The sequence below is a fragment of the Sorex araneus genome, chromosome X, assembly GCF_027595985.1.
Source record: "Sorex araneus isolate mSorAra2 chromosome X, mSorAra2.pri, whole genome shotgun sequence".
In the NCBI taxonomy this organism is placed as follows: Eukaryota; Metazoa; Chordata; class Mammalia; order Eulipotyphla; family Soricidae; genus Sorex; species Sorex araneus.
Window position 1 is genome coordinate 287005826 of NC_073313.1, and position 15982 is coordinate 287021807.

Sequence of the window (15982 nt, forward strand, 5' to 3'; positions counted from 1 at the left end):
GCATCCCAAATGGTATGTGACATACTCCATTTGTGTGATAACATGGGAGGAAATAGCTGTGATGAAAACCCCACTTCAAAGAAAACTGAGTCTCACTCAAGGAGAGCTAATACCCCTACTTACCTGTTGTTTATACATCTATCCACATACCCCCACAGGCTGGGCCTGGATCAGAAGAGTCTCTTGCCCCCGTGCCTGGCAATCTTCACTAGGGCCCCTTGGAGGGGGTGGGTTGAGTTTCTCTCCCTGCCCCGAGCAGAGTCCGGCAGCCGGAGACCTCCAGAACCCAGCCACAGCCATGCTCAAGGCCCCTCTCCACACATTCAGACAAGCCTCATGCATGAAGGAACCGGCAGAGAAACCCAGGAGTGCAGGACCCAGGGCTGAGATCTCCAAGCCTACTTGGATCGGAACTGGGCCTCTTCTACCCAGACCACCTATTTTCCAGTAGCTAGGCAGTCACACCCAGAAACTGCCCCCTCCCTACACACAGGTAATCCCATCAACAGCCAACATCCAGAGACTATGAAACCAAGCTCCCTGAAGCTACGGGCGTGACATCTTATAGCCTAGTTCTCCCTCTCAGAGAACCTGGCAAGCTCCCCGTGGTGTATTCATATGCCAAATATAGTAACAATGATGGGTCTCATTCTCTTGACCCTGAAAGAGCCTCTAATGTGGCACCACTGGGAAGGACAAGTAAAGAGAGGCTGCTAAAATCTCAAGGCTAGGATGAATAGAGATGTTACTGGCGCCCACTCGAGCAAATCGACAATCAACGGGATGATAGTGATAGTGATCCACATACCCCCAAAGCCACAATAATATTTCTGTAAGACTGACTGGAAGGGACAACAAACATCTGAACTCTGAAATCATCTTCGCTTCCCTTTTCAGGCCATTTGGCAGAGCTTGGGGCTTACTTTTGGCTCTGTGCTCGAGATCACTCCTGGCAGGCTTGGAGGGTCATACAAGGTGGCAGGGACTGAACTAGGGTCAGCCATGTGCAAGCCAAGTGACCTACCTGCTGTACTATCGCTCTGGCTCCATCATCCTAATTTCTTACACTGAATATTTTGTATCTCATTCTCAAGGAGATACCAGGACAAAAGCCCTGTCATTTGATCCTATAAAATGGCTGGTGGCTCTCTCATGAGAATGTAACACAGTAAGTCAGTAAGATGCTATCACTGTTTGTAGCACTGACATCCCAGTCATTGATTTGCTCGAGCAGACACCAGAAATGTCTCCATTGTGAAACTTGTTACTGTTTGGGGCATGTTGAATACGCCACAGGTAGCTTGCCAGGCTCTCCAAGAGGGACAGAGGAATTGAACCCGAGTCGGCCGCGTGCAAGGCAAATGCCCCACCTGCTCTGCTATCGTTCCAGACCCCAATGAAGTGCTGAAGGGATAAAATTTCAATTTAATCTTCGACAGTTCATAAAGTTTATAATGTATGTACATGTGGCTTCCTGGAAGCAAACTTTATTTTTAAAAAATTGCACTTCGTGGGGCTGGAGTGATAGCACAATGGGTAGGGCGTTTGCCTTGCACGAAGCCGACCCGGGTTCAAATCCCAGCATCCCATATGGTCCCCTGAGCATCGCCAGGAGTGACTTCTGAGTGCAGAGCCAGGAGTAACCCCTGTGCATCGCCGGGTGTGACCCAAAAAGAAAAAAAAAAAATTGCACTTCGTGGGGATGAAGAGGTAGTGCAGGAGTTGTCACGAGAGTTGCACACAGCAACTCCAGTTGATTCCTGGCACATTTAGTGAGTGCCGTGAGTAATACCTAGTGTGGCCCTAAAACTGGAAGAAGAAAAAAACCACTCTCACAAGAAAAGGGGGCTGGCATGGTAGTAAAGCAGGCTGGGCACCTGCTTTGCACGTGGCTGCAATGGTTCAAGTCCTGGCACTACATGTGGTCGCCTGAGCCCTCCAGGAGTGACCCTGAGCACTGCTGGCAACGACCCTCCCCTCAAAACAAAAATCCACAGAAAACTAAACCATGGTCACAGCGAAGCATGAGTTTGGTCACTGCTGGAAGTTGGAAACGTGCCTTCCAGATGGCTCCAAGCTAGCTCAGCAGCAGAGCATCTGCAGCACAAGTCTGAGTTGCCTTCCTTAGTGAAGTTTAAAGAGTCAAAGGTTAACAAGGGTCAGAGTAACTGCATAATGATGCCAAAGCTAGAAAAGGTAACAAGTATATTGAATTGCTGAGTGTGAACCCAAGCATATTCCCTCTTACTCAATCTGCGCTGCTTACTGCTTAAAGAACTAAGCAATACTGAAACTGCAGAACTAAAAAAACTAACACTAAGGGGAAAAACCCTGACAGTTGATAAAAAAATTTTTTTAAAGCTGTATGTCATCACTTTTACATGGAGTTGAAGAAATACAAAGCCCTCTCACTAAGCTAGACAGTTTCACCACGACTGTAAGGTCCCCAACCCTTCCCGCCACCGGATTCCACCCAACCCATCCCTCTTGCCCAGGCCTGCTCTGGGGGACAGCCTGAGACCCAATAGCCTAAAGACCTCCTCACTGACATGAGCCTCATCATTTGGAGTCCGGACCACACACTACTAGATAACAGATGGATCAAAGAGGAAGTAAAGGAAGAGATTTTAAAAAATTTCCTTGAGACTAATAAGAAAACAAGTTACCAAAATCTACAGGACAAAGCAAAAGCTGCCTTAGAGGCACACTCACAGCAACACAGGCCTACATAGAAATAAAGGAAAAGATAAAATCAATAACCTAAATGTGTATCTCAAACATCTGAAGAATCAGAAATAAATGCATCTAATGAAAAGCAGAAGGAAGCAATAAAAGTCAGAGCAGAAAACGATATCCAAGAAGGCAATACAAAATATCAGTGACACCAGAAGCTGGTTCTTTGAAGGAATAAATAAGGTAGATAAACCTCTGACTATACTCACAAGGAAAAAACCAACAAACTAAACAATTAACTAACCAACACACCAATTTATGAGGTATCAAAATCTAGGGAACCTGAAAAATTAATGAGTTGAAGAACACAGCACTGATTTTTAACATTACTTTTTAACCTTAGGAGCCAACATAAAACTTGAACTAGACAATATTTTAATAGACCTTCATCTCTGTACATCACTGTTATCACTGTCATCTCATTACTCATCGATTTGCTCAAGTAACGTCTCAAATGTGAGACTTGTTGTTACTGTTTTTGGCATATTGAATACGCCACGGGTAGCTCTGCTGTGAGGGCAAGATACTCTCGGTAGCTTGCTGGGCTCTCTGAGAGGGGGTGGAGGAATAGAACCCAGGTTGGCCGCGTGCAACACAAACGCCCTTACACGACAGAAAAGGACATCACCTGATAAGCTGGTATCCTTTAATCTAAGAAACTAGAAAATGTGAGTCCAATTAATCAGAAGTGTTTCAGTCCTTATTTTGAAGGACTGGAGCAATAGCACAGTGGGTAGGGCGTTTTCCTCCACTCCTCTCGGAGAGTCCAGCAAGCTACCGAGAGTCCATGGCCTACCTGATATGCCAAAAACAGTAACAAGTCTCACAATGAAGGCATTACTGGTGCCTGCTCAAGCAAATCGATGAACAACGGGACGACAGTGATACAGTGGTACCCTTTTCTAAAAATAGATTTTAATATATTTTAAAGATTCTAATATATTAAACTAGTTAAAAAGTAAGCTTACCTCTCCACAATCCATTCTGGTCGAATTACTTTTTCTCCTTTTAATTCTTTAATTTTGGCATTGGGAAGATTTGTGGCAATAATGTGTGTTGTTTTGGATCTAGAATAATAAACATGATACTGTCCTCCGTGCAACATCATTAATTTTCTCAATTCCTCAGCAGAAGGATCTGTAAAGGTAGCATCAAAATATATTAAGGCTTTAATATATAATAAAGTAGAACACTCAAGTTAATGATTGTAAATCATGCAATATAAATAACTTTTAACATATTCACTTTCCCATTAGTAGGCGTCAATAAACAGTTGGGATATAAATCAAGAGTGATTGTGTTTTAGCACATACCGATCTCTGGCTGCTAGAGTGAACAACACAAAAATATCGGCTAAGAGATGCCTCACAGAGGAAACAAGGATTTTAAAGATGTAAATCAAAAACTAACGACAAAGCAAATACTTTTTAATTGTTAGTCACATTCAGTCATATGGCCTTGATATTGGAATCCTATGTTTTAAAAAACTAACAACTTTAAACTCATTTTTGGATCAGTTTATAGATTCCAATTAATCCTATAAGTTTCTTCATAATAATACAACAGCAGTCAGATAAGTTGCTCGCAGATTTACTGTAAAGCTCATTATACATGTGCCTTCCAGGCTCATGACAGTTGCTATTAACGTTCACTGAGACTATAGAAAATATATTGAAGTTATATTTCAATATGGCTTATGCAATCCCATAAAAAGAAAATTCTGGCTCATAAAGTTAAATTACAACCTATACTGCAGTATCAGTTAAGCTATTTTCAATTGCTTTCAACTTACTAAAAGTAGTTAGTCTTTATCACTATTTCAGTGAAATATCTACATCACACCTCTCAGAGCAACAGATGTAGACTGGGGGGCTGGAGAGAAAATAGGGACATAGGTGGTGGGAAATATACACTGGTAGAGGGAGGGGTGTAACTGAAACCCAACCATGAACAGCTTTGTAACTATGTGTCTCACGGTGATTCAATAAAAATAAATTTTTAAAAAATTTTAAAAATAAAAAAATCAAAATTAAACAGCTTGCCAGTCATGAACCTACTTTATTTTCCAACTTAATATTATAAAACATGATGTAGTTTATAATGAAAATTTGACAGGATGCTATAATATATAGACACTCAAATTAACAAAAAGCACAGAGGTTGGAGCTATAGAGCATCGGGTAGGTCTCTTGCCTTGCATGTTGCCAACCTGGGTTTGATCCCCGGCATCCCATATGGTCCCCCGAGCATCACCAGGAGTAATTACTGAGTGCAGAGCCAGAAGTAACCCCTGAGCATTGCTGGGTGTGGCTCCCCAAGCTATTTTTTTAATAAAAAATAAAAAGCACAGACATTTGAAAACTTGTTTTGCAAAGTTAATTATTGCCCTAAACCAATTCTAATGCATTACATAATATTCTACGAGTAATAGAGCATACTCTCAGATAACGATCTTTGACTACACAGAGCTGAGTGAGAAGTGCCTGAAATCTAGAGATTCAGACCTATAAAAATCAGTGAGTTCACTATCTTTCTATTGGGTGAAGCTGGGGGAGGAGGGACAACAGCAGGAATGTTTTTTTTTTTATGCTTTTTGGGTCACATCCGGCGATGCACAGGGGTTACTCCTGGCTACTGCACTCAGGAATTACTCCTGGCGGTGCTCGGGGGACCATGTGGGATGCTGGGAATCGAACCTGGGTCGGCCGCATGCAAGGCAAACGCCCTACCCGCTCTGCTATCGCTCCAGCCCCAGGAATGTTCTCTGAAGTATAACTTTGAAAACTCTAGCATATTCTTAGGTGTGAAGTGGACAAAAGAAAAAAAACATTCTAGCTAAAAGGTATATAACTAAAGAATCAGACTGACTTGGGTTTAATCCTCACTTTAATACTCTACTAGACTTTCAACAAGTACTTGACTCCTTGAGACTTTCTCCTCACTTTCCAAACAACAAATAAGGCTGTCCTGATGACTGATTCTGACATATGAGCAGTTCATAAAAATGCTACTATATGTCGTGATCACATCTCTTTTGGAAGTTGGGTCTCCCAAGCAGAGCCCAGGCAGCCCAGAACACAGAGATTTTGTCCCAACTGTTCAGAAGCCAGCCAACAAGGTCCTATGCCTCGGGTTAGGACTCACCAGGGCAACTGCCACTGGTGCTGGAATGGGGCTGGAGGGCACAGGCAGCCAGGGGCCCAGTGACTCGGAACTCCTTTCACTGTGTCGGCATGGGCAGGTTGCTTCCACCTCTAGTCACAACCCTTTTCCTTGGTGGTATCTTTACAGATCCACATACGAATCAAAAACATAAAGACACATATTAAAATGACCCCAACAGTCAGCTACACAACTCACAGTGTAAGAAGTTAGGGCACAAATGGCTTGACACTCCTGCTACAGATCCTTCCAGAAAATGGTGGACAATAACTAGGCTCTCATGCTCTTAACTTCCAAACAAAAACATGTCACGATTACACAATACACAGCAGCCAGGACTTACGCCACAGTTTAAGTAGCCAGGCATGAGGGGTGGTTGCCCTCAGTTTGCTTTTCATTAAAAAAATAATAAGTATTTCCTAAGTTTTTTCATTTGGGAGGTGCAGTGGAGTTGAGCCATACCAGGAAGTACTCAGGGCTTACTCTTGACTCAGCTTAGGGCCATATGCAGTGCACCAGGGATTGAACCCAGATCACTGGAATGCAAGATAAGAATCTAAATTGCTGCACTATCTCTCAGGCCTATTATTTCTTTCTTTCTCTTCAGCAGTATAACCAATTAACACCCACATTACCAAGTTCAAAATAATAGAATCATCCTGAAAATTTTCATAATAATTCATCTTTAAATTTAATACTCATCAATTAAACAGATGATGAACTAACAATAGAGAGACACGAAACACATTTTAGGAAACATAGGCAGAATTCTCCATACCAACTTCAGAGGTGGCTTCAATTAGACTCCATTGGCAAAGAAAACAAAAGCAAAAATAAGCAAATGGGACTACATTAAACTAGAAACGTTTTGCACTATAAAAGAAAACATGGCTGAAATAAAATGGCGTTCTACTGAATGCGTGAAAGTATTTGCACACTACATGTCAGGTAAAAGGCTAATACTCAAGATACATAAGCACTCACAAAACTCAACAACCAAAAAACCCATAGCTACATTAAAAAATGGGCAAAGAACACTACTTTCTTAAAGATATACAGATGCCATAAAAGCATAGGAAAACATACTTGTAGTAATTTATTATCAGGAAAATGCAAATCAAAACAATAAGGAGATATCAACTCACACCAGTGAGACTGGCACACAAACAACCAGTGTTGGTGGGGACGTGGTGGAAATGGGACCCTCTTTCAGTGTTGGTGGGAATGGCAATCTCTATGAAAAACTGGAAGATTTTTCAATATCCCACATGACCAGCAGCTCCCATTCTTGGTATTTATCCCAATCCCTTTATGTGATTAACATGCAAGGATAGATGCGCACCTATGTTCACTCAACACTCAAGAGTCCAACAAGGTAAGTGGATAAAGGAACTCTGATATATATACAAACAGAACATGGAATCCTGCCTTTCACTACAAAATAGATAGAATTAGAGGCAGATATCTTAAGCAAAATAAATCAGAGGGGAATAACAGCACAAAGGGTTAATACTTTACATGTTTGAGGCCCAGGTGTGATGCAGCAGCCCATGAAACTCTGACGTGATCCTCAAGCACTAAGCTGGAATAACCCCTGAGCAGTTTTAGTTGAGCCCCAAAACCAATCCAGAAAAGTCAGAGAGAGAAAGACAAATACCAGGTGATCTCTCTTCAGGTGGCATATAAAGAAGCAAAGCAAAAGAATGAATGGTATTCAATGACAACAAACACTCAGGTGTTTGGTTAAAGAAAAGCAGTTTGATTACAAAGTTTAAGAGACCGGAAGAGAGGAGGGCAGACAGGATTGGGGAAAGAAACAGTGATTCAAGTGGCAACTAAAGTGCATTTTGTCGGTGGTGTCGAAGCAGTAACTGTTTACAAACATTAACACTATTATAAACACATTACATTCGAATACCAAAAATTTAAGAGAAAAATGGTTGAGAGAAAGTAACAGCATAAAATCTAACAGCATATAATCTATATAGATTAGTATCTGCATCCTACAATACCAGGAAAATTTCTCCTTATTCTGATTAAAATCTGAAGTTACCTTGTTTTATTCTATTCCATGTCTGGAGTATACATAGTATTGAAACTACAATTTTAATAATATTTATTCAGTCATTCACAAACTACAGAAGCCATATTGCAGATTCCAAAGGGAGACTGACTCGGTTCAAATTCTAGTATCACTTGTTAGCAGTGTAAATCTCAAGACAGTTACTGAATTTTCCACCCGAGTTTCTTTTATATAAACAAGGTACAGTATTGCTTCAGAAAGTTATTGTAGAATTGAGAAAGCTAAACACTGAGAAAACTAAAACTGTTAAGAAAAATAACTTGCACATTGTAAGAACTATGTATCAGCTAACAGTATTAATAATAGTATTACCATCTCTTATACCAAAGCAAGATTAAAAGAATCCAAGGCTGAGGCTACTTTCTATTTAGTATTACGGTACTTTTTCCAATCCATAATCCTTCATATAAATACTTCCCTTTCCCCATCTTTTTTTTTTTTTGAGGGGGTGTGGTTTTAGTCATGCCTAACTGGCTTAGGGACCATAAGGGATGCCTGGGATCAAATGGTCAGTCACTGGTAAGGAAAATGTCCTACCTGCTATACTATCTCTCTAGCCCCTAAATATTTCCTTTTTGTCTAACCTTCAGTACCTTTTCTTCAAAAAAATGTTTTTGATGTACATAAGGAAAAAGAGAAGAAAAAAACAAAACAGAAACACATTTAGGAGATTATTAGAACTTGGAGCTTTTAGAAATCTAATAACCATTTCATTTCCCACACTGGTATAAATAAGCCTAATCAAGTTAAATCAACTGGACCAATTCAAATATTTAATTAGGAAATGAAATAAACATCCCTCAACCCCCATTATACATCTTCATTATACACTGTTATTTTAAAATACATTAAGTGCAAGAAAGGCAAGTTAATCACCAATAAAGCTCATCACCACAGATTACCACTGACACTTTGGTGAAGATTCTTTAAATACAACAGGATCAAATGCTCCCCAAAGCAAAATTACCAAAAGGGTGTATGTGTGTGAGTGCATGCGTGTGTTGGGGGAAGCCTTAATAAAGCCTTTTTTACTTAATATAAGCTTTACTAACATGCAAATTACTATTTGTTAATGCACTTTTTAAAAGTATCATGTTTAGGGAAGATTAATTTATAGAGAAACAAATCGATGATTAAAAAAATTAGTAGCGAAGTCAAACATAACAAGCAGATATGACAGCCAAGGTTAGACTCACACTTCTATCTCCAAGAGAGACGTAATTTTTGACTAACCTTACAATGCTGCAATCCTTGATTTTGAGGACACAGTTCCAACTGCATTTATACTTGAAAGCCATAGTTTTGATCAACCGATTCATTTCACTTAGCCTTAAATTTCTCATTAACCGTCAAACTAGCAAGACACTGAAAAAGCCTACTGAACACCAGTGGACAGAATTTTGAAATCAACAATTCGCCTATCTGTATTAACTAATAGACTAGAATGCCTTACACACAAATTGGGACTGAAGAGATAGCACATCGAGTAGGGTGTTTGCCTTGCACGCAGCCGACCTGGGTTCGATCCCTCTGTTCCTCTCGGATAGCCCGGCAAACTACCAAGAGTATCCCGTCCACATGACAGAGCCTGGCAAGCTACCCGTGGCATATTTGAAATGCCAAAAACAGTAACAACACATCTCACAATGGAGGAGTTACTGGGGCCCGCTTGAGCAAATCAATGAACAACGGGATGACAGTGCTACAGTGCTATACACAAAATGAGTACAAAATTCATTAACTTTTTTTCTAGTTTTTGGCTGAATCTCTACCATGTCTCCACCATGGCCCAGATAAAACATACAATATAACTAAAAGCAGTAAAACATGCTCTATAACTAGAAGCATAGTGAACACAGATTAACAAGCCTGAGTATGGCTGTGTCAAATTAGCTGCTTCACATTAACTGTTCTATCATTCCTTTACATGACAGACAACAGACGAAATGACTAGGGCAAATAACTAAGACTTAGCACAAACCTAAATTATAAATCAACTTGAGTTCAAAACCAGTCTTCTACTTGTAACAAATAGGTTTTACCCAATCAAATATCACAGAAAGTAAAACCCATCATTACAAAGCTATTACAAACCACCAAACAGTAAGAGTGTTTTGTTAACTAAGTTATAAGAAACCATTTTTTATGGCATGTTTTACCAGAGTCCCTAATACTACCAAAATGTTAAATGTTGATGAGTAGAAGCTACAGATTTTAGATGTCTTCACTTCTCCAACAAGTATAATCATTTTTGTCTTCCTGATACATCACACCCACAGCTACCTACATCAACTCCCGTGTACATTAAAATAGAAAATCAGAAAAGTATATCGATTTTTTTTAAATTGCTGTACCAATGGTTTTCTGGGGTACAGAATTCCAGAGGTAGAGCTTTCTAGCTCTTTATTACACAAACACCCTACCCACCATCGAAATTCTAGCTCCTCCCCAACATCTAAAAGGTTCCCTATACCCAACCCCAGACCTCCAACCCCAACCAGTCTCCCCACATAATACTAAGGATGTACTGGGATTTCTCGCCAGTTAATTTGCTTCATCTCAATTACACATAAAATAATTCTGGTATCATTTTTTGGGGGTGGTGGAAGACAACACACCCGGCAGTGATCAGGACTTACGTAATCCTCTGTCTCTGCTCTTAGATATCATTCCCAGAGAGCCTTGGAGGACCATATGGGGTGTTGGGAATCAAACCCTGGTCAGTCATGTGCAAGTGCCCTACCCAATGTACTTACCTGTCCGGTCACAAAATACTCGTATCTTTGTTTTGGTATTACCTCCGTCAGACATATATGAAATGCAACTATCTTCCCCCAATTCCTACAGTTGCCTTTTGTGTAGAGAGAGTACTTTTTCATGATGTAAAAACTTCTTAATATAGCCCCATTTGTTTATTCTTGCTTTTGTTTCCCTTACCAAAGGAGTTGAGACTGCAAATACAACACTGATATCAGGTTTTATCACTTACATTTTCCACTCTTTTACAGTTTGGGGTCAATTATGTAAGATTTTAATATATTTTGAGTTCACATTTGGGTATGATGTTAGCAATCTAATACTTTTTGTCTCCAGTGGTTGTCCAGGTTCCCCAGTATATCTGTTGAACAGGTTTTTCTTTCTCCACTGGAAGGACTTATCTCCTCTGTCACAGACTGTATGTATGTTTGGGTTTATTACTGGGATCAACACTCTATTCCATTGGTTTCTTTCGTTTCAAACCTACAGTTTTAATTACTATGGGTTTTTATTTTTAAGTCATGGAGTATGCTATCTTAATTTTTCTGCTTTATTCCCAGAATTGCTTGGACAATTAGAAGTCTTGTGTAACTCCATACAAATCCTACATTTGCTTGTGCAATTTCCTTAGAAAGGCCACCGGTATTTGGACAGGTTGAATGTTGTTTGTAAATTCTTCTATCTCCAGTGTATTAAATTTTGTGCAACGACCCAAGATGGAATCACATAAGAAAATATGGAGTTGCAAAAAACTAGCAAGAGTAAAAGGTTTTGGATCTAAGAGCCAAAAATTCAAAATCAAACATAATGTATCTGTAGCACTTCTGGCATCAGCCAACCATTCCACCAGCAAAACTGTTTGAATATATATAGGCACCAAAGCTATGTACAATGTTTTGTATCCCAACTTGACTAAACTCTCAAACAATTTTTAATGCTGTCTTTAGTCTACATATGCCATCTGCAAATAGTGGCTTTACTTTTTTCCACAGGGTGAATTCCTTCTACAAATTTCTCTTGCCTATTTGGTCTAAACAGGACTTCCAAAACTATTGCATTTTGCTTTAAGTTCCTTGGAAGAGTAGTGAGAGTAGTTATTTTTGTCTTATTTCAGACATTAAAGCTTTCAGTTTGCACCAGTTTTTAAATTATTGATTTGTCATATATTTCCTTTCTTATGTTTTATGTTCCCTCTATTCTTAATTTAACATGCTATCATAAGTGGAGGTTGATTACTGTCAAATGCTATCTCAGCATTTAATATAATGGCATTATTTTTATCTTTCTGATGTGGTTTGTCACATTAAGTGGTTTGTGTCCATTAAGCCACCCTTGATCCCTGGGATAATTACCACTCAGTCATGATAAGTCCTTAGATATGTTATTATAGGATTTAATTTGACAAATCTTGTTGAAGATTTTTTGTTGCTGTTGTTGAAGATTTTTATGTTTAAGTTCATCAAAGATATCAAGTCTGTAGTTTTCTCATTTTTGTGCTGTCCTTTACTGGCATAAGAATTAGAGTGTCATGATGTGTTTGGGAATGTTCCCCTTCCAATATTATGGAAGAATATTAGCAGAACAGGCATGAGTTTGTCTTTAAAAGTTTTGAGAATTCACTGTGAAGCCACTATGGCCCTAGACTTTTGTTCTTATGGTTTAATCACAGCTTTGAGATTGACAATTGTGATTTGACTGCTTTTTTCTTCCTGGTTCAGTTTTACAAGGTTGTATAATTCTAAAGATTTGTTCACTTCCAAGATTTTCTATTGATTTCTAGTCTCATACATTTTTGGGGAGAAATAATGATAGTTTTTGGACATAGAGACTTCATGATTTTCCTTTTAGTCCAGTTCGAAAGAGGAAGGAATTCTACCAATGAGCTAGCTGAAACACCCTCATTAATCCCATATCTCGGTAGAGCAGTATCTCATAACCATATGCAAAGAGAGGTTGGGCAGTATACACTCTCTTGGCGGTCACTGATTGCTTCTTTCAGTATGCATTCAGTGTTAGTCAGGAGAGTGTGTGTTTTTTTTTGGTTTTTTTTTTTTTTTTTTTTTTTTTGCTTTTTGAGTCACACCTGGCCATGCACAGAGGTTACTCCTGGCTCTGCACTCAGGAATTACTCCTGGCAGTGCTTAGGGGACCATATAGGATGCTGGGAATCGAACCCAGGTCGCCTCATGCAAGGCAAACACCCTACCCGCTGTGCTATTGCTCCAGCCCCAAGAGTGTGTACTGAACTGGAGTTACAGTACAGAGAGTATGGCATTTGCCTTGCACACAGCTGCCCCGGGTTTGATTCCTCTGTCCCTCTCCGAGAGTCCAGTAAGTTACTGAGAGTATCCCGCCTGCACGGCAGAGCCTGGCAAGCTACCTATGGCGTATTCAATATGCAAAAAACAGTAACAGGTCTCACGATGGAGACGTTACTGGTGCCCGCTCGAGTAAATCAATGAACAATGGGACAACAGTGCTACCATTGTGATCGGACAAGATGCTTGATAGAACTTCTATCTTCACATATTAAGACTTTCAAATCCTGGGCCAGAGCATGAGTAGGGCTCTTGCCATGGACACAGCTGATCCAAGCTCATTCAATCCCTGGCATCCCATGTGGTCCTCTGAGCACCACCAGGAGTGATTCCTGAGTGCATGCAGAGCCAGGAATAACCCCTGAGCATCCATATCCCCAGTTGTGGGCACCCCTCCCCCTAAAAAAAGACCCTCAGGTCCTAACATACGACCTATCCTTGAAAATGGATCATTTGCACTTGTCAAGAATTATAATCACTTGCTTTAGGATGAAAATTTCCTGTAATTCTATAAACTAGTATGTAACTAGTAATTTAATCTCATTCATTACTTCATTAAAAGCAATCATACTTTGCTCCATTTTTAGGTCTGGATGATCTGTCCATTGCTCTAAGTTATATGTTGATTTCCCCTATGATATGCTGTAAGATACAGTGTAGTATATAAGGCACTTGCCTTGCATGGCCCAGCTGGACCCACAGTACCCATAATATTCCCTGACCTCAGCTGGAAGAGCGCAAAGGCAGGAATCAGCCCTAAAGCAGGATATGACCCTCAAACAAAATAGCAGTAATACTGTGCTGTTAAAATGTATTCTTTGATCCCTGGGCATCCCACACAGTTCCCCAAGCACTGCCAGGAGTAATTCCTGAGTGTAGATTCAGGAGTAAACCCTGAGCACAACTGAGTATTGTGCCCCAAACAAAAACAGTAACAACAACAACAACAACAAATTGTGCTATGACTTTGGGGACAGAGAAAATAGTACAGTGGGTGGGGCAATTGCCTCAAAAACAGCCAACATGGCTTCAATTCCCAGCAACCCAAATTGTCCCCCAACACTGCCAAGATTAATTTATGAGTTCAGAGCCAGGAGTTACCTTGAGCATCACTAGGTGTCATCCCAAAACAGAAAATAACCAATAAATAATAATAAATATATATATTTTTTGCTTTATGGGTCATACCCGGTGATGCACAGGAATTACTCCTGGCTTTGCACTCAGGAATTACTCCTGGCAGTGCTCAGGGGACCATATGGCATGCTGGGAATTGAACCGGGGTCAGCTGCATGCAAGGCAAACGCCCTACCTGCTGTATTATCACTCCAGCTCCAAATAATAATAATCATCATATATACCTTGGGGACTTTAAAAAATATATCGGCCACTCACCAGAACTCACAGCTGCTTCTCCTGGAAGGGACCACAAAATAAGGCCACCATAACCATGCCACCAGACCTTGAGCCAGGCTGTTTTCACTTGGGGCGCCCCAGAAGGTGGTGGATAAGAGACCTCCCTGCCCCAAGGGACCCGGCACTGGCAGCTGACCTCTACTACCCAACCACCACCACGCTCCAGGCCGCTTTCCACACGCTTGGGCCGAGCCTCACATATGAGTGAACATATTCCTGGACTGCGCAATCGCCTCATAAGACAGTCCCTCCCCATTTTTCCATAATTATAACACCATATTTGATGGAGTTCAGAGAGTAGGCAACAAATCATAGAGGTAAATATATATATATGCCTCTCAGAGAGCCTGGCAAGCTATGGAGAATATCCTGCCCACACGGCAGAGCCTGGCAAGCTACCAGTGGCATATTTGATATGCCAAACAGTAACAATAACGGGTTTCATTCCCCTGACCCTGAAAGAGCCTCCAATACAGCAGCGTTAGGAAAGATGAGTAAGGAAAGGCTACTAAAATCTCAGGGCTGGGACAAATAGAGACGTTACTGACACCCTCTCGGTAAATCGATGAAAAATGGGATGACAGTGATACAGTGACTGCATATTTAGGTTAATGTATGTACTTGTCATATCTTTTGATGGATTGACCCCTGGATAAACAAATAATAACCATCTTTATAATGTTAGCTTAATTGAAAGTAGTATTATCAGATATGAGAATAGCAGTTCCAGCCCTTTTCATTGTGACATGGAAGACCTTGCTAGGTCTTTAACTCTGAGATTAAATCTGATGCATATCTCTTTATATGCATAGCATTTGATGAAGCTTGCTTTTTAATTCATCCAACCACTGTGTTTTGCATTGATTTCAGAACATTAAAATTGATTGGCTTAATCATTTCTCTTCTTTTTTCTGGTTTTGTTTTCTGGTTGTAGATTAGATTGCTATTTCTTTTCCATTTGTTTTTATCATTTTTAATTGGGTGTTTTCCCCCTGGTGATTCTCTTCAGATCTTCATCTTTTCTAAATTTCTCTTCTCCAGATTTTTGTTTTGCAGTTACCACTGGATTTGTTTCAACTATGGGAGATGGAGTTAGAGTGAGGATAGGACAGACTGAGACCAATTTTGTAGTTTTTACTACTTTTATTTCCTGTTGTTTTCTTATCTCATTGCTATTTATGTTTCTGTTTCTATGTTATTTATCACCTTGGTTCAAGATTTTCTATTCTTTTGTTTCTAAGTAGATGAACTCTTTTCATCACAATCTATAGTGCAGATCAGTTGGTGTTAAGCTCCAATAGTTTTTGCTTGAAAATAATCTAATTCTCCACCATACTTAAGTAATGATTTTAATAGAATAAAGCATTCTTCGCTGCCCATTTTCTTTTATTGAAATATGCCAATAAAAGGAGTATGTCACTCTAGTCTCTCCTAGCATTTAGGGTTTCTGCTAAGAAGACTGATAAAAGTTAGCAAGAGGTGATTCTATTCCTTGTTCCCTTATAGTTAAGTT

General features: G+C 40.0%; 1 protein-coding gene across 8 annotated transcripts in view; it reads right to left on the reverse strand.

Moving 5' to 3' along the window:
* The window catches only part of REV1 (REV1 DNA directed polymerase), a 100231-nt gene that overhangs the window by 60767 nt on the left and 23482 nt on the right, over positions 1-15982 (reverse strand). For all 8 annotated transcript variants that reach the window (XM_055120095.1, XM_055120089.1, XM_055120088.1 and 5 more), the window contains one exon: positions 3702-3870. In XM_055120095.1, the coding sequence (XP_054976070.1) occupies positions 3702-3870 (169 nt within the window). The remainder of the gene's footprint in view (positions 1-3701; positions 3871-15982) is intronic.